This window comes from Panthera leo, chromosome C2, assembly GCF_018350215.1.
Source record: "Panthera leo isolate Ple1 chromosome C2, P.leo_Ple1_pat1.1, whole genome shotgun sequence".
In the NCBI taxonomy this organism is placed as follows: domain Eukaryota; kingdom Metazoa; phylum Chordata; class Mammalia; order Carnivora; family Felidae; genus Panthera; species Panthera leo.
The window spans coordinates 10,293,086-10,315,467 of NC_056687.1; the positions used below are offsets into that span (position 1 = coordinate 10,293,086).

At 48.3% G+C, this 22,382-nt stretch overlaps 1 protein-coding gene and 1 non-coding gene across 6 annotated transcripts in view; both read left to right on the plus strand.

The window, feature by feature from the left end:
• The first annotated feature begins 1,852 nt into the window (after positions 1 to 1,852).
• Positions 1,853 to 1,925, plus strand: TRNAK-CUU. The gene has a single exon. It is a non-coding gene; the product is annotated as a tRNA-Lys (tRNA).
• A 12,976-nt stretch (positions 1,926 to 14,901) lies between these two features.
• The window catches only part of RUNX1 (RUNX family transcription factor 1), a 251,876-nt gene continuing 244,395 nt past the window's right edge, over positions 14,902 to 22,382 (plus strand). The window contains exons 1-2 of one of the 5 annotated variants that reach the window (XM_042903602.1): positions 14,902 to 14,990; positions 16,636 to 16,752. In XM_042903602.1, the coding sequence (XP_042759536.1) occupies positions 16,695 to 16,752 (58 nt within the window). In that variant the 5' untranslated portion in view covers positions 14,902 to 14,990; positions 16,636 to 16,694. Of the gene's footprint in view, positions 14,991 to 16,181; positions 16,511 to 16,635; positions 16,753 to 22,382 lie in introns of those variants that run through there. The other 4 variants (XM_042903604.1, XM_042903601.1, XM_042903600.1 and 1 more) reach the window with 4 other exon arrangements.

Sequence of the window (22,382 nt, forward strand, 5' to 3'; positions counted from 1 at the left end):
GCAGATCCGTAATAATTAGTAAGGGAACAGAGGTTGTTTTGGATGCAATCCTTAACTGTTTACTACATGAAATATATACTCTTCCTATAAAAATCAACCAACTATCAAAAAAGTAATAAGTAGTGTCAGAGAAAGAGAGAACAACGAGTCGGGTTGTTTTGATTGGAGCCAGCACATCAGTCAGTAGGGGCTCAATGACGGCCACCAACCCAAATCTCGTTCACGTACAACCACAGAGATTGGTATGTCCTCACTTTATTTGTCAGCTACCCTTTGGTGGTGGTTCTGTTCCTCGTCCTTGAACAAGCAGCCCGAGCCACGGCATTGCCAGTCTCACGGGAGAAAGACATCTACAGGAGTGAGACACGTGATAGGGAGGCACAGGAGAGCCTAGAGAATATTCTGGACAATAGTTCAGTCCAATCACCCGACAAGATAACTCTGATTTCGAGCTCGGTAATGATAACCATTTCTTTCCACACATCTGTAATCTTCGTTACTCTTCTGATAATTTTTACAGAACTGCTTAAAAGAAATGCTTTTGGCATTTTGGGACCGAACTAGAATATGGCAAATAAGAACAATTTGCTTACGTCGTTTGCTATTTGTGGGAGGGAGCATGAACATAAAATCTGCTCAGTCTTCCCCTATGAGGTTTGAGAGGCAATCATCTTTCCCTTTCTTCATCATTTATCCAACAGCTCCCACAGACAGCACAGATAGCCTATTAATCGGCAGCTTTGTGTTAAATAGCAATACAAAGTTACCACCAAATAAGAGTTAATGTGTGTATATGTAAAATGAAGCCTGATACACAGAATGTTCTCAATAAACGCGCTGAATGAGTGCAGAACTCAGTCTCTACGGTATGAAATGGCGGTGGTGTTTTCAGATGTCTCTCCTTACACCCTCACCCCCTGGCCTTCTCTTTTTGTTTTTTTTAATTTTTATTATTTTTTATTATTATTTTGAGAGAAAGACCCTGAGTTTGCAGAGGGTTGGGGAGGCAGAGGGAGTGAGAGAGTCTCAAGCAGGCTCCACACTCAGCGTGCATCCTGACGCAGGGCTCGATCTCACGACCCCGAGATCGTGATCTGAACGGAAATCCAGAGTCAGACGCTCAACCGAATGAGCGACCCACGTGCCCCTTGACCTTCTCTTTCTAATGCCCCTTTGGGATTTTTCCACCAAAGCTTTTCCTGGGTCAAAAAAAAAAAAAGAAAGATACACTCTTTCTTTTCACAATTTTGCCACTAAGTATTTCATAGGTGATTACACGAAAGTCCAAACTTTTCCCGAAGATTGTACCATTTTATGTTCCTCCAGCAATGCATCGGTTCTGGGTGTTCCACATCCTTGCAAACATTCGGGGTAGTCAGTCCTTTTGATAGTCACCTACCCTGTCCCCCAGAAATGTCACTCCGATCGAGTTATCCACGAGAAATACATTCCATAGAAAAAAAAATTCCATAAAACACTTATGCAAATGTATTTGTAGCAGAATTGTTTATAATAGCTCAAAACTGGAAATGACCCAAATGTCCATCAGTAGGAGAACTAAACAAATTGAGGTATGTTCACACGGAACAATAACTCAGCAAATATAAAGAGGGGAGAGCTGATCTACTCAACAAAAGAATCTAGACACGTACTGTATGATCCATGTCTATGAAGTTCTAGAACAGTCAAAACTATAGGGAAAGAAAAAGGAGAATAGCGGTTTCCTCGTGGGGGTGGGGTGGGCTGTGAATTTTCTAAGGACTTCTGTGAAGTGGTGGAAATATACTGTATCTTGATAAGGGTGTGGATTACATAGATGCATCCATGGGTCAAAGACGCACAGTTTAGGGGCGCCTGGCTGGCTCAGTCGGTAGAGCGTGCGACTCTTGATCTTGGGGTCGTGAGTTCAAGCCCCACGCTGGGCATAGAGATGGAGAAATAAACAAACAAATAAACTTTAAAAAGAAAACAGCTTCATGGATGACACAAATTTAGTTAAGTTCTGCCTCCTTCCCTTTATTCAGTAGCTTTCCCAGCACCGGGCACGACCTGTGGCCGCTGTTTGCGCAAAATAAATCAGGACAGAAACTTCCTGAGTTCTCCATCTTTGGCAGCAAGGAAACCAGCTGTCCCAAGACAGAAGGGGGAGGGAGTCTTTGACTCAGTCCCAGAGCCTGGCCCCTGACAGGAGCCCTGAGCAAAGCCAGGGGCCAGCAGCAGCCCACCTGGGGGGTTTTGTTGTTTGAGCCTTTGCCGCCTGCCCGTGGTGGCTGGTAATTGCTGGGTGCGTTGTGTTCCTTTGGTCTCTCAGGTGTATTTCCTCAACCAACGTGAAAAGAAAACGATAAGGGGCAAGGGCATGGAAGTGTTTATGTTTTCGGCTCTAGCCAATTGCCTGAGACCCAAGACAAAAGCCAGTGCAGATGGAAGGAGGCCAGACTATACAATGGAAACCCCAGCCTGTCCCTGCAGAACGGGCCCAGCACCCAGCTGTCGTCCACTTCCATTCGTGTCGCCGACACCCAGCAATTAGCACGCCCGGGTTCTCCTTTGGAAAAGAAGCTTGGGAGGACAATACCACAGCGAGTCCTCCTGGACAGGAAAGCAGGTGAATCCAGCTTGGAAAAAAAGGCAAAGGTAAATGATCCTTTTCGCCATTGCTTCCTACTGTTGGACAAACCACCGGCACGGTATGAAAGAACTCCTCCCGAAAGGGTACAAGATAAAGGGAAAAACAAAACCAAAAACCACTCCAGCCCAGCCTGCAGTGATTGAAGTGCACTGACGTACCATATTATTTTCTCCTGTATACTTAAATTGACCCCAAAGTCTCTGGCTTCTTGGGTGATATATGTACATGCACGTCTTACATCTGGACTGTCAGTGAGGACGGCCAGATAAAATCCAGGACACCCAGTTAAATCTGAATTTCAGTTAAACCGTGAATAATTCTTTAAGAATCCCCTATGTACTAGGGGGATTACTAGGGAGATTTACTAGGAACTGAATTCGTGTTTTACCTTTAAAATTCAAAGTTAACGGTGCATTCTTTTTCTTTCTTTCTTTTTTTTTTTTTTTTTTTTTTTTTTTTTTTTGGCTAAATCTGGCATCCCGACCCCCACGGCATCACAGAAGCCTATATTCGGTAGGGATAAACTTGAACTTGACAGGAAGTGATAGACTGAAAATACGGCACTCCATTCGGGTGATGGCTTGAAGTGCAGTGAAATCACCTAATTGTTCCAAATGTCTCCAGCTCACGCGAAAAGAAGAGAAATGAGCTAAGGCTCATTTGCTCATTGGGTAAGCGATATGAATAACAATGAAAACCTTGGAGTTAAAAGATGTGTCGTTTTGAGTAGCTGAAGCGTTCTGAGCCTGAAGGAACTCACCGCCCACTTCTTATCACCTTAATAGCCAGGTCCTAGGTAGTCCAGGGAGGGCACTGTCCCTGACACAGCACAGGAGGCAGAATTGCCGACACGGGGTCATACCTGCACCTTATTTTGAATTTCCTTTGGCATCTCTGTAAAGGGCACTCTGGGAGGCATGCCAGCCTAAAGGGATTAGACGCTTTTAATCGGCATGATTCCATGGTTTTATCTAACTGACCTGGGAGCCAGAAGCTCAGAAGGGTGTTGATGAACACTTGAGCAGACCTGAGAAAAAGGCTGGTACTGTGTAGGATTCAAGACCCAAAGCAGCGCATTTCCAGTGCAGGCATCAAACAAGTTAATCCCTTCATCTTAAGAGGCTAAAGGAAAAAGAATGAATCATTTGATTTATCATTAAATCCATTATCTCCTCTGAGTCTGCCCTTTGTGTGGTCCACTAACTACAAGAACAGGGAACACAGAAAGGTGATATGTTTGAGCTTGCTTGCACATCGGTGCCAAGTGAGGGCAGAGCTTAGTGAAATCAATAGCCTGGATTCAACTGTGGGGTGTGTGTGTGTGTATCTGAGTGTGCGGGTCTAGATAGTTTTGAAGAGAAATGTAATACAAGCCAATTTAGATGCTGGAAAAAAATCATGTTAAATTCCATTTTTCTTAACTTACTAAGATACAACTTTAGATTCTTCTTGAACAAATAGAGCACCACATAAGGTGCGATCAGAGTCAGAAAGTTTCTGAAGACCCTGTTTCCTGGGAAAATCTTCTGATTGCTTCCAATTACCGTCAAAATAGTAGAGATTTAGTAAATGTTTATCAGGTAATAAGTACTATATTAACTGTGTCATACATTGACTCAAACAAGCCTTTTCGAGTCTCAAGCCATTAGGTAGTCTACCCTGACTCAATAAGTAACATCCAGATCCTGGCTGTATCTGTTTTAAATTGGTCAACAGAGTATTGCTAAGGGGGATAAAAAAAATAACAAATAAATAAATCTCACTGCTCCTCATCCGGAGCTGTGGGGACTGATATATAGAAGAGTTCCCATCATTGATATAGTTACAGATACTTTGGTCATAAAGAATTCATAGATTTAATTATACAAGTCACTTGATTTTTTTATTGTAGTAAAATATACATATTCTATTTATCATTTTAACCATTTTTAAGTGTACAATTCAGTGGCATTAATAATTACCTTCATAACATACAACCATCACCACTAACCTTCTCCAGAACTTTTCATCATCCCAAACTGACACTGTATCATTTCTTAATGTTTTTTTAAAATTTTTTTAATGTTTATTAATTTTTGAGAGAGACAGAGACAGAATGTGAGTGGGTTAGGGGCAGAGAGAGAGGGAGACACAGAATCCGAAGCAGGCTCCAGGCCCTGAGCTATCAGCACAGAGCCCGATGCAGGGCTCGAACTCACGAGCCGTGAGATCATGACCTGAGTCAAAGTTGGACGCTCAACCGACTGAGCCACCGAGGCGCCCCTTTTTAAATGTTTTTTAATGTTTATTTATTTTTGAAGGAGAGAGAAACAGAATGGGTGGGGGAGGGGAAGAGAGAGAGGGAGACATAGAATCTGAAGTAGGATTCTGGCTCTGAGCTGTCAGCACACCGTGGGGCTAGAACCCATGAACCGTGAGATCATGACCTGAGCCAAAGTCGGACGCTTAACCGACTTGGCCTCGCAGGCGCCCCCCTTTTTAAAAATTTTTTTCATGTTTATTTATTTTTGAAAGAGAGAGACAGACAGAACATAAGTGGGGAAGGGACAGAGAGAGAGGGAGACACAGAATCTGAACAAAGTGACACTGTATTCTTAAACAGTGACATCCCATTCCTCTCTCCCTCCAATCCCCGGGAACCTCTCTTTTACCTTCTTTTCTACGAATTTACCTGTTCTAGGTACCTCATCTAAGTCCCACACACAACACTTGTCCTACTGGGTCTGGCATAATGTTTTCAAGGTCCATCCATGTTGTGATATATATCGAAATTTCACTCCTTTTCATGGCAGAAAAGTATTCCATTGTAAAGACAGATCACATTTTGTTCCTCCACTCATCTGCTGGGTGTTCTCACATTTTGAAACCCTATTTAGTATGTGTGATTCTTTTCTTCTCGCTTAGATAAGAAAAATTGCATTCACCATAAACAGTACAAGAGTCTCAGATCATCTAAATTACCAACTTGATTGGACGCCCATCACTGCAGTTGGAACCTGTTGGGCTGACTACCTGGGTGGGTTCATGGGACTCCTTGCTGCCTACAGTGCTTCCACACCCACCCTTAGTCCTTGCTAACTCGGCCTGCACACTGCTGTGCTGGGGGTGGGGGGTGGGGGGCAAAGGGAGACCGTGGGAGAGATTAGAAGCTCACTTAGCAGCCTTTGTTTTAAGCGATCCTGGCTCTCTCTGACCTCGTGGGTTGTTTCTCTCCTGTGCGTTCTCGTGGACTCTCTTATCTGGCTCCTTCTGACGCAACTCCCCACACAGGGCAGTGTCCCTCTCTAGGACCTTAGCCCCCAATGCCATCTCAATTCCTGCTCACGATGGCCTACACCATAAGCTCTTAGGCTGAAATCTCCTTGCTTGGGCAGTCCAACCTTGTGGGCAAAATCTCTTTATTTTTTTTTTAATGTTTATTTATTTTGTGTGTGTGTGTGTGTGTGAGAGAGAGAGAGAGAGAGAGCAAGGGAGGAGCAGAGAGAAAGGGAGGGAGAGAGGGAATCCCAAGCAGACTCTGCACTGTCAGCACAGAGCCTGACACGAGACTCCATCTCACGAACCACGAGATCATGACATGAGCAGAAATTAAGAGTCGGATGCTTAACCGACTGAGCCACCCAGGCACCCCCAGAATTCCTTAATTTTAACTCCATTTTTTTTTTTTAGTTTCTTTATTTATTTTGAGAAAGTGAGAGAGAAAGAGAGACAGAGAGAGGGACAGAGAGAGCACAAGCAAGGGAGGGGTTGAGAGAGAGAGAATCGAAACCAGTGCGGAACCCAACTAGGGCCTCGATCCTATGAAACGTGAGATCATGACCTGAGCTGAGATCAAGAGCCCCTTACTTAACTGACTGAGCCACCCAGGCACCCCCAGAATCCCTTTTAAGATAGAGCCAAGCCGGGGCACCTGGGTGGCGCAGTCGGTTGAGGGTCCGACTCTTGGTTTCGGCTCAGGTCATGATCTCACAGTTCATGAGTTCCAGCCCCACATAGGGCTTTGCACTGATGGTGTGGAGCCTGCTTCGGATTCTGTCTCTCCTTCTCTCTGCCCCTCCCCCACTTGTGCGCCCTCTCTCTCTCTCTCTCTCAAATAAATAAATAAACTTAAAAAAAATATTTTTAGAATAGTGTCAAGCCAACATCTTACTTGGGGGTTCCATATTTGAGGCACCTTGGAAGGGTTGCTGGAGATTCCTACTACAGCTCCGCTCCTGCCTTACAAGAGGCTGCTCACAGTCGCAGGGGTGAGTCAGGGCCCAGACTGAGGCACACATGCTCTTTGTCCCTCTCTCCAGGTTTGACAAGAGTGGCAGACTTGGTTACTTGGATGGGGGAGAGAAGTCAAGAAGCCGCACTTGAAGCCCTCTCTCCTAAGACCCTCCTCTCCGTTGTCCTCTCTTGACCCTTTATGGCTCTACTGAGGATCACGGCCCTTGAACATCTCTTTGGAAGTTTCCCCATGGTCCTGTCTTCACACTCACTCTGATCTGGAATATCTGTTATCTCTCAGTAGCACGGGCAGCCCCTTCAGCAACCCAGCAAGCCTCGATACCTGTGGCTGCCGTGGAAGGTGGCTGTCCCTCTCTTTGGTCACCTCCTTTTGCCCCACGTCAGCCCGTCTCCAACATACCCTCGGGATCTAGCTGTGTCGTGCACTGCGACAACAAGAAATACTCCAATCTTCCTTTTGGAGATGTAGTTTCTCCCCGTTCTATCACAGTGGCTGCTCTATCAGTGTTTTCTGAATTGAATCGAGACGGGAAAGGTCACGTAACCAACTTAGATCCATTCCGACAAACACGGACACGCAATGATTCATTCCACATTAAGTCCCTATTCAAGCAAAGCGGAGCTGCTTTTCTGCAACCCAGCACAACTGGATGTCACTCTTCTGTTTAGTCTGAGGAGCGTCATGAAGGAACAGATCTCAAGTGGCTCTTTCTTGTCAAATCTGTTGACTTTCCCATAGTCTTTGTTTTTCTCGTCTCTCTTTTCAACATCTAACCCTGTTTTTCTCTCATCCCTTGAGATGTCGTCCCTTGGCTTGTACCATACTCCTGTTTTCTTTTTCTTTTTTTAATGTTTATTTATTTATTTTGAGAAAGACAGAGAGAGCCTGAGCAGGGGAGGGGCAGAGAGAGAGACAGAGAGACAGAGACAGAAAATCCTAAGCGGGCTCAGTGCTGTCAACGCAGAGCCCCATGTGGGGGCTCGAACTCACGAACCGTGAAATCATGACCCGAGCTGAAATCAAGAGTTGGACCCTTAACCGACCGAGGCACCCAGGCGTTCAAGCTTCCTTTTTCTTTCTCCCATTCCCCTGGCCACCCTTCCCCCTGGCTGCTGTCTCTTCCTGCCCCCTTCTAAGAATTCTCATCTTGAGCTTCTGACTTTCTTTCACGTTGGAACTACCAGATCCTGCCTCTTTGCCTCAGTCTGAAGCTCAATGCTGGTGCGTTCTTCGCCTTTACCTCTTCCTCGTCAAAGACCACCACCATGGCAATGCGATGCCACAAACCACCACAAAATGCTACGGCTTCAAACAACACCATTGATTACCACTCACACTTCGTGGGGAGGCCGGGCAGCTCTGGTCACGGCTGGGTTTGGCTGGTTGGTTCTTCTGGGTTGGGCTGGTGCTCACCCGAGTGTCCAATGGCCAGCTGGCAACTGGCTGATCCAGGATGGCCCCAACTGGGACCACTGGCTCTCTTCCAGTACACCAACAGGGGAGCATTCAAGGGACCAAGCACCTTGCCCAGCCTCTCCTTCCAGCAAGTTTGTTCCTGCTCCACTGGTTAGAGCGAGTTCTGAGACGGAGCTCTGGGTCAGGGGGGGCGGGGACCACAGCTACAGGGTAAAGGGAGGAGTGAAAACCTAAGGAAGCTAATGTCGTAAGCTCGTTTACCTTCCGAGTGCCCCTCCCCACCCCCCACCCCCGTCCCTGCCCCCCACCTTGTCAGAGTGCTCGTCACCTCATAGCTGAAATATGGCATCCGGGCCGGGCTTCTCGCCAGCACCCAAGCAGACAGAGTTTATTTCTGGTTTGCCCTTGGCCTCAGAGCTCTGCCCATCTCTGCTGCTCTCCCTGTCCTTTTATCTACCCAAAATGTACGTGTCTAGTGCCAAGAAAACAGAACGTGTGGATCTCCCAGTGCCCGGCTCAGGACCCCACTATTCTGTGGCCACAGGCTTTGCAGCCACGTGCTTTCTTCCTGACCCTCTGCCCAGCCCATGGTCTCTGTTCAGTTTTGTGAGCCTTGCCCGGGGCCGGGACTAGGGTCAAGCAAGGGAGGCCCGTAGGGTGCTGCCTTTAAGGCAGCACTCACTCATGGGGTCGCCCAAGTTCAGGGTCATCACCGACGGTCAGCGCTTCCCTAAACTGCGAATCCTGGGAGCCTCACTCACTTCTCCCCCCGTCCCCACACTGGTCATACGGGTCATTCTGCTATAACTTTTCATTTTTTTATGTGAATGGTTCATACGATCGTAACCTTCTTCTGAGCAGGACCAGGTCTGCCTAGCCCAAGATTAGGAAATAAATATACTCAGTGAGGTAACCTAGTGCTCAAATACTCAGTGGGGTCACTAGTTGTGGAGAAAGTGAGGTGTTCCTGATATTTAGTAAAGCCTAGAAGGAAAAGTTGAAAGACACAAAAAAATGTAGGGACAAAGGATGGATTGACTGATTCTGCCAAGGCACGTGAATCCATGCCTTGATAACAGAAGAATTCAAGGAACAAGGAAAGCTCCGTTGTGAGGTAGAGTGACCTTGAGACGCTCTCTGGACACCGGGTGTAGAGAAGGAGAAGGAGCCCAACTGGGGAGCGGCCGAAACCCAGACACAGATTCCTGTAGCTGGGGAGGGTGCAAGAAGACGGCTCCTAGGCCTGGGTTGCGGAGTGAAGTTAGAGCTGAGTGCATTCATACATACATAAATGGCTGTGACCATCACCAAGGAAGGGGAGGGAAGAGAAAGGAGGCCGCTGGTTATGGAAATGTGGTGGTTCTAAAAGGAGGAGGAATTGACAAGGGACACGGATCCAAAGGGAAATGGTGGATTCCTGTTTAAAGACAAAGGCATGGAAGGAAGAAGTTAAAGGTCACTTACAAAATTGGGAGGAGTTGTATGTTTCCTGAACATCTTTTCATAGACAAGGAACCTCACAGAGACCTAAGAGACAGTTTCCTCCAGGAGCTCAGCATTCCTTTTTGAAGAGTCCCGGACTGTTCGGCTATAATTTCAGGCCTGTTGACATTCACGGCATTGATTTTCTGAAACCCTCAACATCCGCTGAACAACCACTGTGCGTTTGAGGCGGCCCCTGAGTCCCGGTTCACAGCGTGTGGCCCATGGGGGCAGAAACTCGGGTCCTCGAGTCTCCATTTTCCATACAAATCTGAGAATTGTAAATGAGTGATGGGAAAGTGTAAAAGGCCCAGAGAAACAAACTGAAGATGAATACTTCCATCATAATCAAAAGCCACCAAACTTCCACATGTCCTGCACGCCAAGATCACGGTCCTCTGATCTCCCCCCATCTTACCACCCTGGGTCCTTCAGGTCCACTAAAGTTTTCAATTCCTCTAAATGTTCTTATCTTGAGAAGATGTGATATATAGAGATATATATATAGATATAGATATAGACATAGATATAGATATAGATAGATAGAAAGATATGATATATATACATATACATATAATATAGTGGAATATTACTCAGCCATCAAAAAGAATGAAATCTTGCCATATGCAGTGGCATGGATAGAGCTGGAATGTAGTATGTCAAGCAAAATAAACCCAAGAAAGAGAAATACCATATGCTTTCACTCATTTGTGGAATTTAAGAAACAAAACAGATGAACGTATGGGAAAGGGGTAGAGGGAAAGAGAAAGGAGAGCAATAAACCACGAGAGACGCTTTTTTTATTATTCTTAATTTTTTAAACTTTTTTTTAATGTTTATTTCTGAGAGCGAGAGCGTGTGCTTGAGTGGGGGAGGGGCAGCGAAAGGGAGAAACACAGAATCCCAAGCAGGCTCCAGGCTCTGAGCTGTCAGCACAGAGCCCGACGCGGGGCTCGAACTCACAGACTGCGAGTTCGTGACCTGAGCCAAGGTCGGCCGCTTAACCGACTGAGCCACCCAGGCGCCCCCGCCAGAGACTCTTAATAATTGAGAACAAACTGGGGGGTGCTGAAGGGAGGTGAGTGGGGGATGGGCTAGATGACGACACGTACTAAGGAAGGCACTTGTTGGGATGTGTTCTATGGAAGTGATGAATCACTGAATCCTACTCCTGAAACCAACATCGCCTCGTATGTTGTCTACCTGAAATTTAAGTTAAAACAAATTTTCTTATCCTGGAAAAAATACCATCTCAGATATAAGTCCTGTGTGGGAAATAAACAGGATCGGCAAGTGAACGCATGTGTATATGAGTCACGAATACACTCCGAGTCCCCATGAGGATGTGACATGACTGGCCCCAGAGGCTGAGGGACTGTGTTCTGATAGCCTTAGTGCGGTTGCAGTCGTGTGGCACGTGGTGATATCCTGGTTTCTTCTCTCTGCTTTGAATAAACTGAAAACTTGAGAACGTGAAATCAGAGCCAGAACGCAGGCAGGATCTTCCTTCCCGCTCTTCACCCAGAAATCCAGCCAGCTGCTGAACTGGCAAAGGCGAGCAAGGGAATTGAAACAGGAGGGAATTAAAATGCACACCGCAATTGAAACAGGAGGGAATTAAAATGCACACCGCCCAATTTTAAGCACGGTATTTTGTTTTCTCGGTACATTTTTTTTTTAATTTTGACATTTTGAGGTTCAGTAAGTACTTGCAGCCTGCGTCGGTAGGGCTGAATAATATTCTTCCCAAAGAACATCGAATTCAAAACTTAAGCGATGAACACTGAGGACTTCTCCAGGATCGACTGCCGAGGCTATTTTTCACTTGCTCTTATCCACACCTCTAATTTAGGGACCTGATGCCATATGTTTGTGATACCTGGCGAGTCCTAGTGTTAAAATTCACATACTACAGGCTTCCATATTGAAGGATCAACCACAAGTCGCTTTTTAATTCCATTCAACAGCGCTTTGCATAGTCCAAAAAGTACTGATTCTCACAGCACCCCCGTGAAAAGGGCACTATTGTGCGTCAGTTGGTAAGGAATCTTGTGAAAGTTTGTTAATTTGCCTACTACCAGGAAAATGGGTAGCAATTACAATAAAAGTCCAAAGTTCCTAAAGCCAGGTGCTTTGATCACACTGGGGACGCTCATTATTTGCCACCTAAGCTGAATTATTGAATTTTACACTATCTAACCACCGTAAATTCCGGCTTCTCCAACGCAGAGTATTTTTAGTTGCTTCGTTTCCTTTAGCTTTCCCTGCCTGGATCTCATGCTAAAATTAGCCTCAAGGTTGGAGGAACTGGATGGAAAGTTCAGTACCAACTCGGAATGTTTTCCATCGTTTGACCAAACTTCGAATGCTAAACATTTCTAACATTCAAAGAGGGTTTGTTTAAGTTTTCCAGTTTTACCCTCCTGGTGACAAATGGCACAAGAAGCTGAAGAGCCAACATTCTGGAAAGAGAAACTATTCCAAACAAGATTCCTGGCCCAGGGCAGGCCTGAAAGGATCCAGATGCATTGGAAAGAGGTAGCCAACCTCTTGGACTCCTGCGTAAACGGGTCCTCTGGGCTCTGGTTTGGCCGAGCCAGGTGGCGACGGTGTAAGGCCGGGTCCCTCGTTTTGGAACAAAGCATAGGATGTGACATCTGCAAGGCCAAGGCTGGAGAGCAGAGGCAGGTATCCCACGGGGAGGACGGCTCACGGCAGGACACCGGCGGCCACCTGCAATGCTACCACGTGAACACGTGGTGTGTGTCTGGAAGAACTCACAGGATTGATGTGTTTCCAAAATGCAAACTAGGTAAAAACTGAGAGTCCGATGCCCCTGGAGGAAAAGAAGCCTTCTGTTTGTATACATGTGGTCACCAGCTTGGGAGACGGAGCACACAGGAGCCTCCCCACCTTGTGTGTCAAACCTCAAACTGTAAACTTGACCCAGACCCAGCACGTGCGAGGAGAGTCTGAGTGACCATCCGAGAAAGCTCTATCTCGGAGGACGGGAGCCACACCTCTTGCGGGTTTCTGCTGTCTAGAAACATCCAGAGTTTACAAACTTGTGCCAAGGCAACAAGGTAGAAAAGGTCGACTTTTCAGAAAGCTCTAAGGAAAACGGAGATCACAAAGACTGTAGAAAATCATCATAGCGTATCCTTTACCAAATCCCTACCTATGCAAGGGCTTTCTCGGAGCCACGCCTCTCCAGCTTTGATGTGTGCAGATTTCACCTGGAGCGCTGCAAACCTGCAGACTCTAAAAACGTAGGTCTGGGACAGAGCCCAAGATTCTGATCCCTCGCGAGTTCCGGGGTGATGTCACTGCTGCTGACCCACAGGCCACCTTTCGAGTAGTGAAGCAGTTGAAACTCTTAGATTTCAAACAATGGTCATTAAACAGCCTTTCATGTCATTAGACAGCTTTCATTGGATGGGTTGACAGGATTCATTGATGGGTTTCAATGGCTGCCTGTTTTCTTTTTTTTTCTTTAGGTCCCATTTCTCCACAGAGCAATGTATCTCCATCCAGGGAAGGTAAGGGTGTGAATACTGAAACTCTTATCTGGCTGTACAGTAAAGTCTTGTGGGGGCTCCCGTTCGAATTCTACTTTTACCGGGAAGAAGGAGAGACTCGTGCGTGAGATGGCCATGCCCCGCCGTGGACGCCGTCGTGAGGGGCCTGGAAAGATCTGCAACAACAGGGCCTCCAGCTTATTCTGAACTTCTGGGTTTGCCAAGGGCAGGTTTGGGTTGGGTTGCACATAGAAGTTTATACGTTAATTACAGGGTTATGCAACCATGCATCTTTCCACCTTTGGTGGTATTTTTATGGAACCATTAAAAATGACACCTGAGCATATTCCTCCCCCCAACAGTGGCATGTAGAAGCCGTAGCCAATTTGAGTGAGGATGAAAACTGCCATCCAATTACTTGGCAAAGCCACAGTCGGTTGTAGCCGCTTGGGTACAATTCCCAAGCGAGCAGCCCAAGGTCTGAGTCACTCGCAGGAAGTAGGTCACAGGGTGTGGGTTAATGCACAAACTTAAAGAATCCTCAACAGTTCTAGCAAAGATAGGCTTGAGTATTCCTCCAGGGGGCTCACTGATGACATATGTGTCTTTTCGTCTTGGGCTCCCGGGGAAGTGGTAAGGCCAAGTTCACCAGCGGCTGGCTGGGTCCTCACTTATTGTCAGGACTGGGAGGAGGCCCAGAAAAACTCTGACTGTTGCCTCACCAAGCTCTGAGGTCCTGCTGCGGCCGTTATGGCAGATAACCCGGAGGGAGGCAACGCCAGCAGCCCGGCGCACTGGCCTTCAACTCTGCCCCCTGGTGCCCCGTTGAAACTCCGGCCCCGGCGATTACAGATGATCGCAGCGTTAAGGTGAGGCCTCAGCAAACACAAACCCCAGCCTGACAAGTCCTCTCTAACCTTGACCTGTCCTAGGAAGACTCTGTTGGGCAGGATACATGTTCGGCTCTGGCGAGGCGCGCAGAGAAAAGCCAAGAATGCGGGCAGTTAGCTGACCCATCCAGGGCCGCCTCCCTTCAAGCATCTGGACACCTAAGGCTGAAAGCATCTGGGGAGTTTCTAGAATGAAGTATCAGAATTTATCTGCGTCGCCACTTGAATTGCTAAGTCATTAATAAGTCTGAGCCAGCTCGGAAGTGACAGCTGCGTGTTACGGCCTTCAGCTCTTACGACCCTTCCAGGGAATATTACATACAGAAGAGAGAAAAGAGCCTGATGTGGGCTCACACCCACACGTAGGTTTAGCAGCGAGCACAGGAACACGGTCTTAATTACCTTCGCAAGGGATTTGCATTGAGAAGCAACAGGAAACGTGCATCGGGCGTGGATATTAATAAACATCATAAAAGAAATGCCTACCTTGTTATTCTTTTAAATATTAATAAGGTGTCAACCTTCGGGAAGCTCACTTCACACAAGTGTGGGAGAAAGCAGTCTCTTGAGTTTCAATTCCTGCACTAGTCAAAACAGGAGTAAGTAAAAATCATGTCCTTTCCTTTAAAGAGACCTGCGCCATTTGCCCGCGAGCACATGATCACGGTGGGTAGGAGCGAAACTGAGCAGATGAGGAAAACACCGAGGGGTTATTCAGGTTCTACGGGCTTCCTGAAGCCCCTTCGCTGCTTGTGCCCGTGCAGCTTGGAATCCAGGGTTGGCATCTTGGACCCGTCATCTCGACCGCTCTTGACCATGTGAGTCGAAACGTGGTGTGTACAGGGTGCCGTGAAGGCTCGTACGCGGAGCAGAGCGAAGTTAATAGAAATAAATTAGGGGAAGAGAGTCTCCCTTTACCTTGGGACTTCAAGAAACACGGCGTTTTTTTTTGTTTTTTTTTTTTTGTCAGCACTTAAAGGCAACGAGCAGGAGAGAGAAATTATTACGTGTGCCCGGAATGGCTTGCCCACGTGCAAAAGTACCCTATGTGTAGCACCTCCACGCAGGTGACTTCTTCCCGGGGTGGAGGGTGAGCGCTACGATCTGCTTCGCTCAGTCCCCATGAGAAGGGGCTTGCTGAGGAGTGTAGCTCCCGTCGGGCTAACCTGCGTTTTGCCTCCAGGTCTGAGTTAGCCTATCGATGCCAACAGAACCAGAGAAAGGCAACGCAGTGAACTTCCACAGGTGAAAACGAAAAACAAACGGGTGCAGGTTAGCCTTCCGCCTGGGCTCAAGGTGCAGGGTGTCTCCTTTCTTTGTTTTCTGGTAGATTCCTAATTTGAGTGTGTGTGTCAGAGAGAACCCTGATTTCATCTCTGTACCGAAAAGATGTTCGTTTAGGAGGAGTAAAACCACATAATTTTGCTTTTATTGAAACGACCTGTTGGTCACAAAACTCAAATGCTTCCCTCCCCCCCTTTTTTTCGATTTTTTTTTTTAAGCTTTACAATACCAGCGAGTGGCTAGACCCTTTCAAGGGATCAAGCTCTCCGCAAAACATTTCCTTTTATTTTGTTTTTCCTTTCATACTTTCACTTACGCTGCCCTGGTCTTTACCAAGTGCTGGATTGTCCTCAGCTGATGCCCAGCGTCTTAAGTGATGGGCTCCACATCCTGCCTGAGCCTGATGCCAAGGTTGAATTACCATTGAATAAGCGGCAATGAAACTGTTATCAAAATAATCAGTGGCTCCCAAAACCACAAATAACAACAGCAAGACCCAAGTTGTCCTCCATCAGCAAAGACCATTGATATAATAAGAGACTGAGTCACTTTTCTCTACGGTCCCTCTCTTGCAGACTCTACTCGGCTCTTTTCTTGAACAGCCCCGGGGAAGGCAGGTGGGGGGTGGGGGGGGTGGGGAAGGAAGGGCATTGCTCAGAAAGTAAAAAAAAAAAAAAAAAAAAGAAAGGAAAAAAAAAGAAATTTGACATCACTTAAGTCACATGATTGGCAAGAACCAATTAAGACGGGCTGTGGAAAGGGGAACAGTTAAATTTGTAATTTGGGTTGTGTGAAAACTTCTTTGGGCCCCATAAACAACCACAGAACCACAAGTTGGGTAGGCTGGTAGTCTCAGAAGTCTGCGCCCGGCATAGTGGTCAGCGAGCAGGACGAATCACACTGACGGCAAACCACAGGGTTTCACAGAGTGGTGAACATCACCAACCCACAGCCAAGACGCCGCTTTTTTTTTTTTTTTTTTCAAATCTTGAACAATTTGAATATTTTGTTTTCGCCAAGGTACATGTTTCGCAGGGCTCAGGGAGCCCCAGAGGTATGGGGAGGAAAAACCAAAAAACAAAAAAAAAAAAACAAAACAAAGAAAGAAAGAAAGGCAGGGAGCCACGGTCGGGGGGGTGAGGTTAAGACAGTGACCTTTCTTTGGTTTTCCCTCCAAAGGTGAAAGAAATCATTGAATCCCCCGCCTTCAGAAGAGGGTGCATTTTCAGGAGGAAGCGATGGCTTCAGACAGCATATTTGAGTCATTTCCTTCATACCCACAGTGCTTCATGAGAGGTGAGTACGCTCTGGTCTTTCGATACCTTCTTTGGCTCGGCTTTGCAGATAACGAAATGGCAGCTTGTCGTAACTCGGGGCGCGTAGCTCCCGTCGATTCCCTGTCGGTTTGGTGGAAGGAATTCAAACTCAGGCGTATGATTACAAGGCTATTGGATTACTTATTCATCAGATGGCAGCTCTTCAGAAATGTTTTAATAAATACTTAGCTAAGCTGTTGAAGTGTTCAGTCGGTGTGTGAGAACTTTGTCAAGTGCAAGTAAGTTGGGCTGTTCCTGATTAAAGTCCTAGAGATGATAAAGCTCGCAAGAAGCCGTCTGGGTTTGCTTTTCTGCCCCTTGCCTGCAATGACGGTGGCGGAGCGTCCTGAACTCGGCCCGCCCCGGGGAGGGGGGGTGGGGGGGGAGAGTGGGGCGGGGGGGGGGGGGGTAGCGGGCACCTGCACAGCTGGCCGGGAGGGCTGGTGCCAGCGTGGGGCGGAGGCGGAGGCAGGCTGGCAGGCACACGTTAGACCAGCCTGGGGACTTCGGGGGCAAAGTGGTAGCTCTGCTGTCCCCTCAAGGGAGAGAGCTCGAGAGCCGGGCGGATCTGTGTTAGAACCACCAGGATGGGGCCACGCTCCTCGTGGCCTCAGTGCAAAGCGGCAGCCGGCGTCCTTCGTGGGGGGTGGGGGGGGGGGGGAGGGGGCAGGGGGAAATGCAAGTTGTCGCCTACGGAGAGATCTCTGTCTCCCTCTTCGCAAAGAGCAATGAAACCGTTTCCTAAGTCTAGCGTCGTGTCGCGGCCCGGGTCATTAGACGGTGCGCTTCCTAATTGGAACGGCCCGTGCGGAAACGCTGGCTGCAGTTTCGCAGGCAGCCTCGCGAAATGTGCAAAGCTGCGCCGGGGCCGCGGCTCTGGGTGTGTGAGTACGCGTGCGCGTGTGCGTTTTGCGCGGCGCTGGTGGGAAAAGAGGGCCGTGCTTCAACAAACAGAAATAATAAGAACATAAAAATGTCGCGAAGGCAGAGCAGTGTGTCGGGGCTCGCACTCTGACCGACGCCTGCAAAATGCGGCTTGATGGTTTGGCAGAGCGGGGCCGGAGTGGGATCGGCCGGGGGGATAATTAATTTTCTGGCTACAAACTCTTCGCGCGCACCCAAATAGGATCTGTGACTCATTATTTGTTCATACAGCCAAATGAGCAGGGGAATGCAGAAGGCTGCCAGCCACTTTGTCACAACAAATGCTATTGTGAATGTCACAGGGCCTCTATGTTTCCGGGTCCCTGAAATGTAAAAACTTGACAAAGCTGTGTGTGTGTGTGTGTGTGTGTGTGTGTGTGTGTGTGTGTGTGTGTGTGTAGGGTGGTGGGGGAGGATTTCAGGAGAAGGGGAAGAAAGCAAGTCATTAACCGATTCAAAGCTTCAAATTAGAGGGTTTGCAAATGCTTCTTTACTGGCAGCCGAGGAAATTTTAGTGAAGTTGAATCATGCGATGTGTGTGAGTCACACGCCCTTGTCGCAGAGCAGCGCCGGGCTCCTGTGGCAGAGACGCCGGCCGCTGGTGAGAAGCTGTTGGCTGCTCCCTGGCTGCATTTCCTCTGGGCCACTAATGAGCAAAGGAAGCAATATTTGTAGAATAACAGAATGAAAGATCTTCCTGCCTTCACTCCGCTTTCAATACCCTCCACACAATTATTGTTTCCTATTTTATCAAACTCAGGAAGGCAGAGTCAGGAAATCTGAAAACATTCCATTGGGCAATAGATTGGATTTGGGGCACGGTGTGAGGCTGCCTTCAAAGCTGTCCTTACCGGCCAGACGGCAGAGACGGGGAAGGGACCCAGGGACCGGCTCAAATACAGGAAATAGAAGGAGGCCCGGCCCTCACACAGCCCCATAGCTCCTGTGCTAACTCAGGTCACACTGAGCCGCCCCGGGTTAGGAACAGGGGCAGTTTGCTTTTAAGTGAGTGGGGGAGAGAGAGCCCTGAGACTCGAATCAAGACTCAGAAGGGCTATTGGAAAAAGCCCTCGGTGTCAGGAGAAGGAACTTAGGGGCTTTTACATTTTACAGTCTCTAACTTGAGTAATATTACATTGAGATTTCATTTCAGGGAACCAAAGTGAAATCTTAGCAATTTCCCAGTTAGTTTTAGCAAGGTGACCCGGCAATGGAGGGTCTGCATCATCGGGATCAGCCTTCCACGCTCCCTGGAGCCAGAGGGGTGGCCAAAGGTCCTTGCTTTCGGGGCCTCTTGGGCCCTGCCTGAGAGCATGATGCTAGGAGAATCGTGTCTGGTCATCTCCAGCAAATGGTTCTCTCTCGGTGTTCTTAGCCACATTCCCGAAGACTGGCCATTAGCAGCGCTCAGCCCCGTGGTCATTTCTTGCTACGTAAAATCTACGGCGAATGTTCCCTCCCTGGAGCTCTGAACTGCGGGGGTGGGAAACAACGCCTGGTTTTCCTCCTGGGACGGTACTTGATCAGTCCGTGCAATCCTCACAGAAGGAAACCCGTAGCTCATTTTCGGCAGAGACATCCATGTGGAAACCGGGAGGAACGAGAGGGGTGGGACCAAGCAAACCACTGTTCCCTTGCCTTGAGAGGCAAGCAAGGGTCTAAAAGAGTGGCATGCAAAATGAATGTGGTCTACCACAGAGAATGCCTCTCTGCTCCCACCATGCCGCCCCACACTCTCACTTCATTTGCTTAGGTGAGAAGGTTAGACGTGACGGACGTTCCCTGGGAGGAACGAACACGCGTGGTTCGAGCCGCAGGGTTCTTGCAGAACCCATGCTGGTGTCCCCCCCACGAGGCCCAAGGCGTCGGCCCCCAGGGCAAGTGGTAGATGTGAAAGAGGAAAGGGGTGGCACATGCGAACTTTTGCACAGTGCCTCAGGTAGCCTTGTTCTTAGAAGTGGCTTAGTAGTCTATGCAAAGCCCGAATGCTAATATGCCTCTGAGTTCCTAGAACCACAGGTAAAAAAAAAAAAAAAAAAAAAAAAAAATCTCAGCGAGGCTGACTCACGACTGTCTTCTTGGAGGGTATCTTTCAAAGGGAATGGCAAATTACGAGGCTGAGTGAAGCGTGCTCCTCTGGGAGCCTCTGTGTGCCACTATTTTCAGAAAAACCTTCGCCAAGACGCTTCTGGCTCGACCGAAGAGTCAAGATCACAGAAAGCCGTAGATTAACTTGGGCATCCGTAGTTTGAAAGGTGTGAAATCTGTATTATTTTTCTGGAGCCGCCATGGCGAAGCATCACAGGCTGGGTGGCTAAAACAATGGAGATGTATGGTCTCATGACTCTGGAGACCAGAAGTCTCATTGAGAAGTCTGGTCGAGGTTTATTTTTGGAAAGCTTCAAGGTGCCGGGAGGATTAGTTTCTTCTGAGGCCTCTCTCCTTGGCTCGCGGGTGGCCGTCTTCTCCCTGTGTGTTCGCGCGATCCTCTCCGTGTATATCTGTGTCCCAATCTCCCTTCCTATAGGGACACCGGGCTTGTGGCATCAGGGTCCGCCCTGAATTTACCAGTAATCACCTCTGTAAAAACCCAGCCTCCAAATACAGTCACATTCTGAAGTGTTAGGAGTTAAGAACTCCAACCTATGAATTTTGGAGGGGACCCAATTCAACCCGTGACCTGCGTCTTAGCAAATCTGACTGCTTCTGGCCCACCAGGAAACCATACCCTTCCTAGGGCCCCTCCCGGATGTTGAAGACTCAGACCCTAGCCCCCTACCCCGTGCAAAACGGAGCCTCACATCTTGAAACTGCCCACACATTTTGAAACTGAGAGGGGGAAAAAAGAAGGTGCCAAAAATCGATCTAAACTCACAATCGTACGTTTCGCCATTTAGTTTCTTTGCACGCTAACAAACCTTTGAAAATGACAAAGCAATTCTGGAGCGTTTAAGTTTTAAAAGAGCAAAAAGCTGTCCCCAGAAGAAGCCAGGCCTCGGTTCTGTTTCCTCCAGGGGGACTGTCCCCGAATTTCAGAGTCCTTGCAAGGCACACTTCAGCAGCCAGGGTGGATGGCGGGGGTGGGGGGGTGGGGGGTGGGGGAGGGTGTCAGGCCGCAGGAGGCCCCACATCTGCTCGCACACCAAGTGCAGGCCCAGTGAACAAGCAGTAGCCGAAGTGTCTTCAGAAACGGCAGCCGACCCAGGAGCTAAACAGCCAGAACCCTTGGAGAGCTTTTGGAAAGAAATCAGGAGCCAGGAGGTTCTTTTGTTCCCTCAAACTAGCCCTGAGATGTGTGCTCAGGAGAGACCTGCCCCCTTACAGAGAAAGCGGGGCTGGGTCTGATACCCGGGGCCGAGGAAGGCTCCAAGGCCACCACACACGGAGACTCTATTAGAGACACCAGCCCTCGGCTGGGAGTCGGTGTAGAGAGAGCCCGGAGTTGATGGGAACAGTGAGAGAACAAGGCGGGGCGGTGGGCTATAGGTGGACCAGGCACGGACAGCCCAGGGATGATGGACTTTTCCTTTCCATTTTTCTGGCTTTAGCCAAATAGCAAAAGCAGCTTCTCTCGTGAGCCTCGGTTTCCTCGTCTACAAAACAAGGAGGTAGTGGTCGTACCTATGGCTAATGCAGCTGTGTGGACTGAATTCAGTAACCTGTGTAATGTGCTTGGCACAGTCACAGAAACAGGCAGTTAAGTATTAGGCGGCAACTGAGAGGAGAGAGGGAAGGGTGGTCTAGGCTGGGGCGGGGGGTGATGTACGGTCTGGGCAAAGGTGAAGCAGCGGGAACCCCAGTGGGGTGTGGGAGGTGCTAAGTAAGTCAGCCCGATGGCTTTCCCATCGTCACATCACCCTTCCCTCTCTCGGAAGTACCCACAGAGAGGACAGGAGGGAAGCCTGGACCCTTTGTATAGCTCAACTCAATCATTGTGGCTTTTATTTTTTATAGCTTTTTATTTTTTTATGTTTATTTATTTTTGAGAGAGAGACAGAGACAGAGAGAGACAGAGTGCAAGCAGGGGAGGGGCAGAGAGAGAAGGAGACGCAGAATCCGAAGCAGGCTCCCGGCTCCGAGCTGTCCGCACAGAGCCCGACGCGGGGCTCGAACTCACGAACCTCGAGATCATGACCTGAGCTGAAGTGGGATCCTTAACCGACTGAGCCACCCAGGCGCCCCACCAGTGTGGCTTTTAATTATGGAGGCTGACTGGGGTGTGTTGTAACATCAACCTTGACCGATGTATCTCCTCCTCGAGAGCCCTGGTGTAGCTTGATTTTCCTCAAGGCCCTTCTTAACCAAAAAGCCATTTCGCCCTTGAACCCCACGCAAGTTCTCCAGGCCTCTGAGAGGCTGCCTATTTTCGTGCGCCTCTGAGACATTTCTGATCACCCACTTTATCAAAGCCCAGAGATGGAGAAGCCCTGTCTGCTTCTGTCACTGGGGGAGGGAGCAGAGGCCGCACAGGAAGCTCCAGCTCGTTTTCAGTTTCTCAGGTAGCTTCCTAGTGACCTAGATGAGTCATTGAATGTCTCTGTGTCTCAGTTTTCTACCAAAAGGGGCTGGTAATGTTCTAGACGCGCCGGCCTCCGAGTTACAAAGTTCCTGTTCAAAATCTTTGAACGCGTCAGAGAGCTGCCCTGTAGCACATCACAGAGGCTCCTCTTCTGGCGACACGAAGCG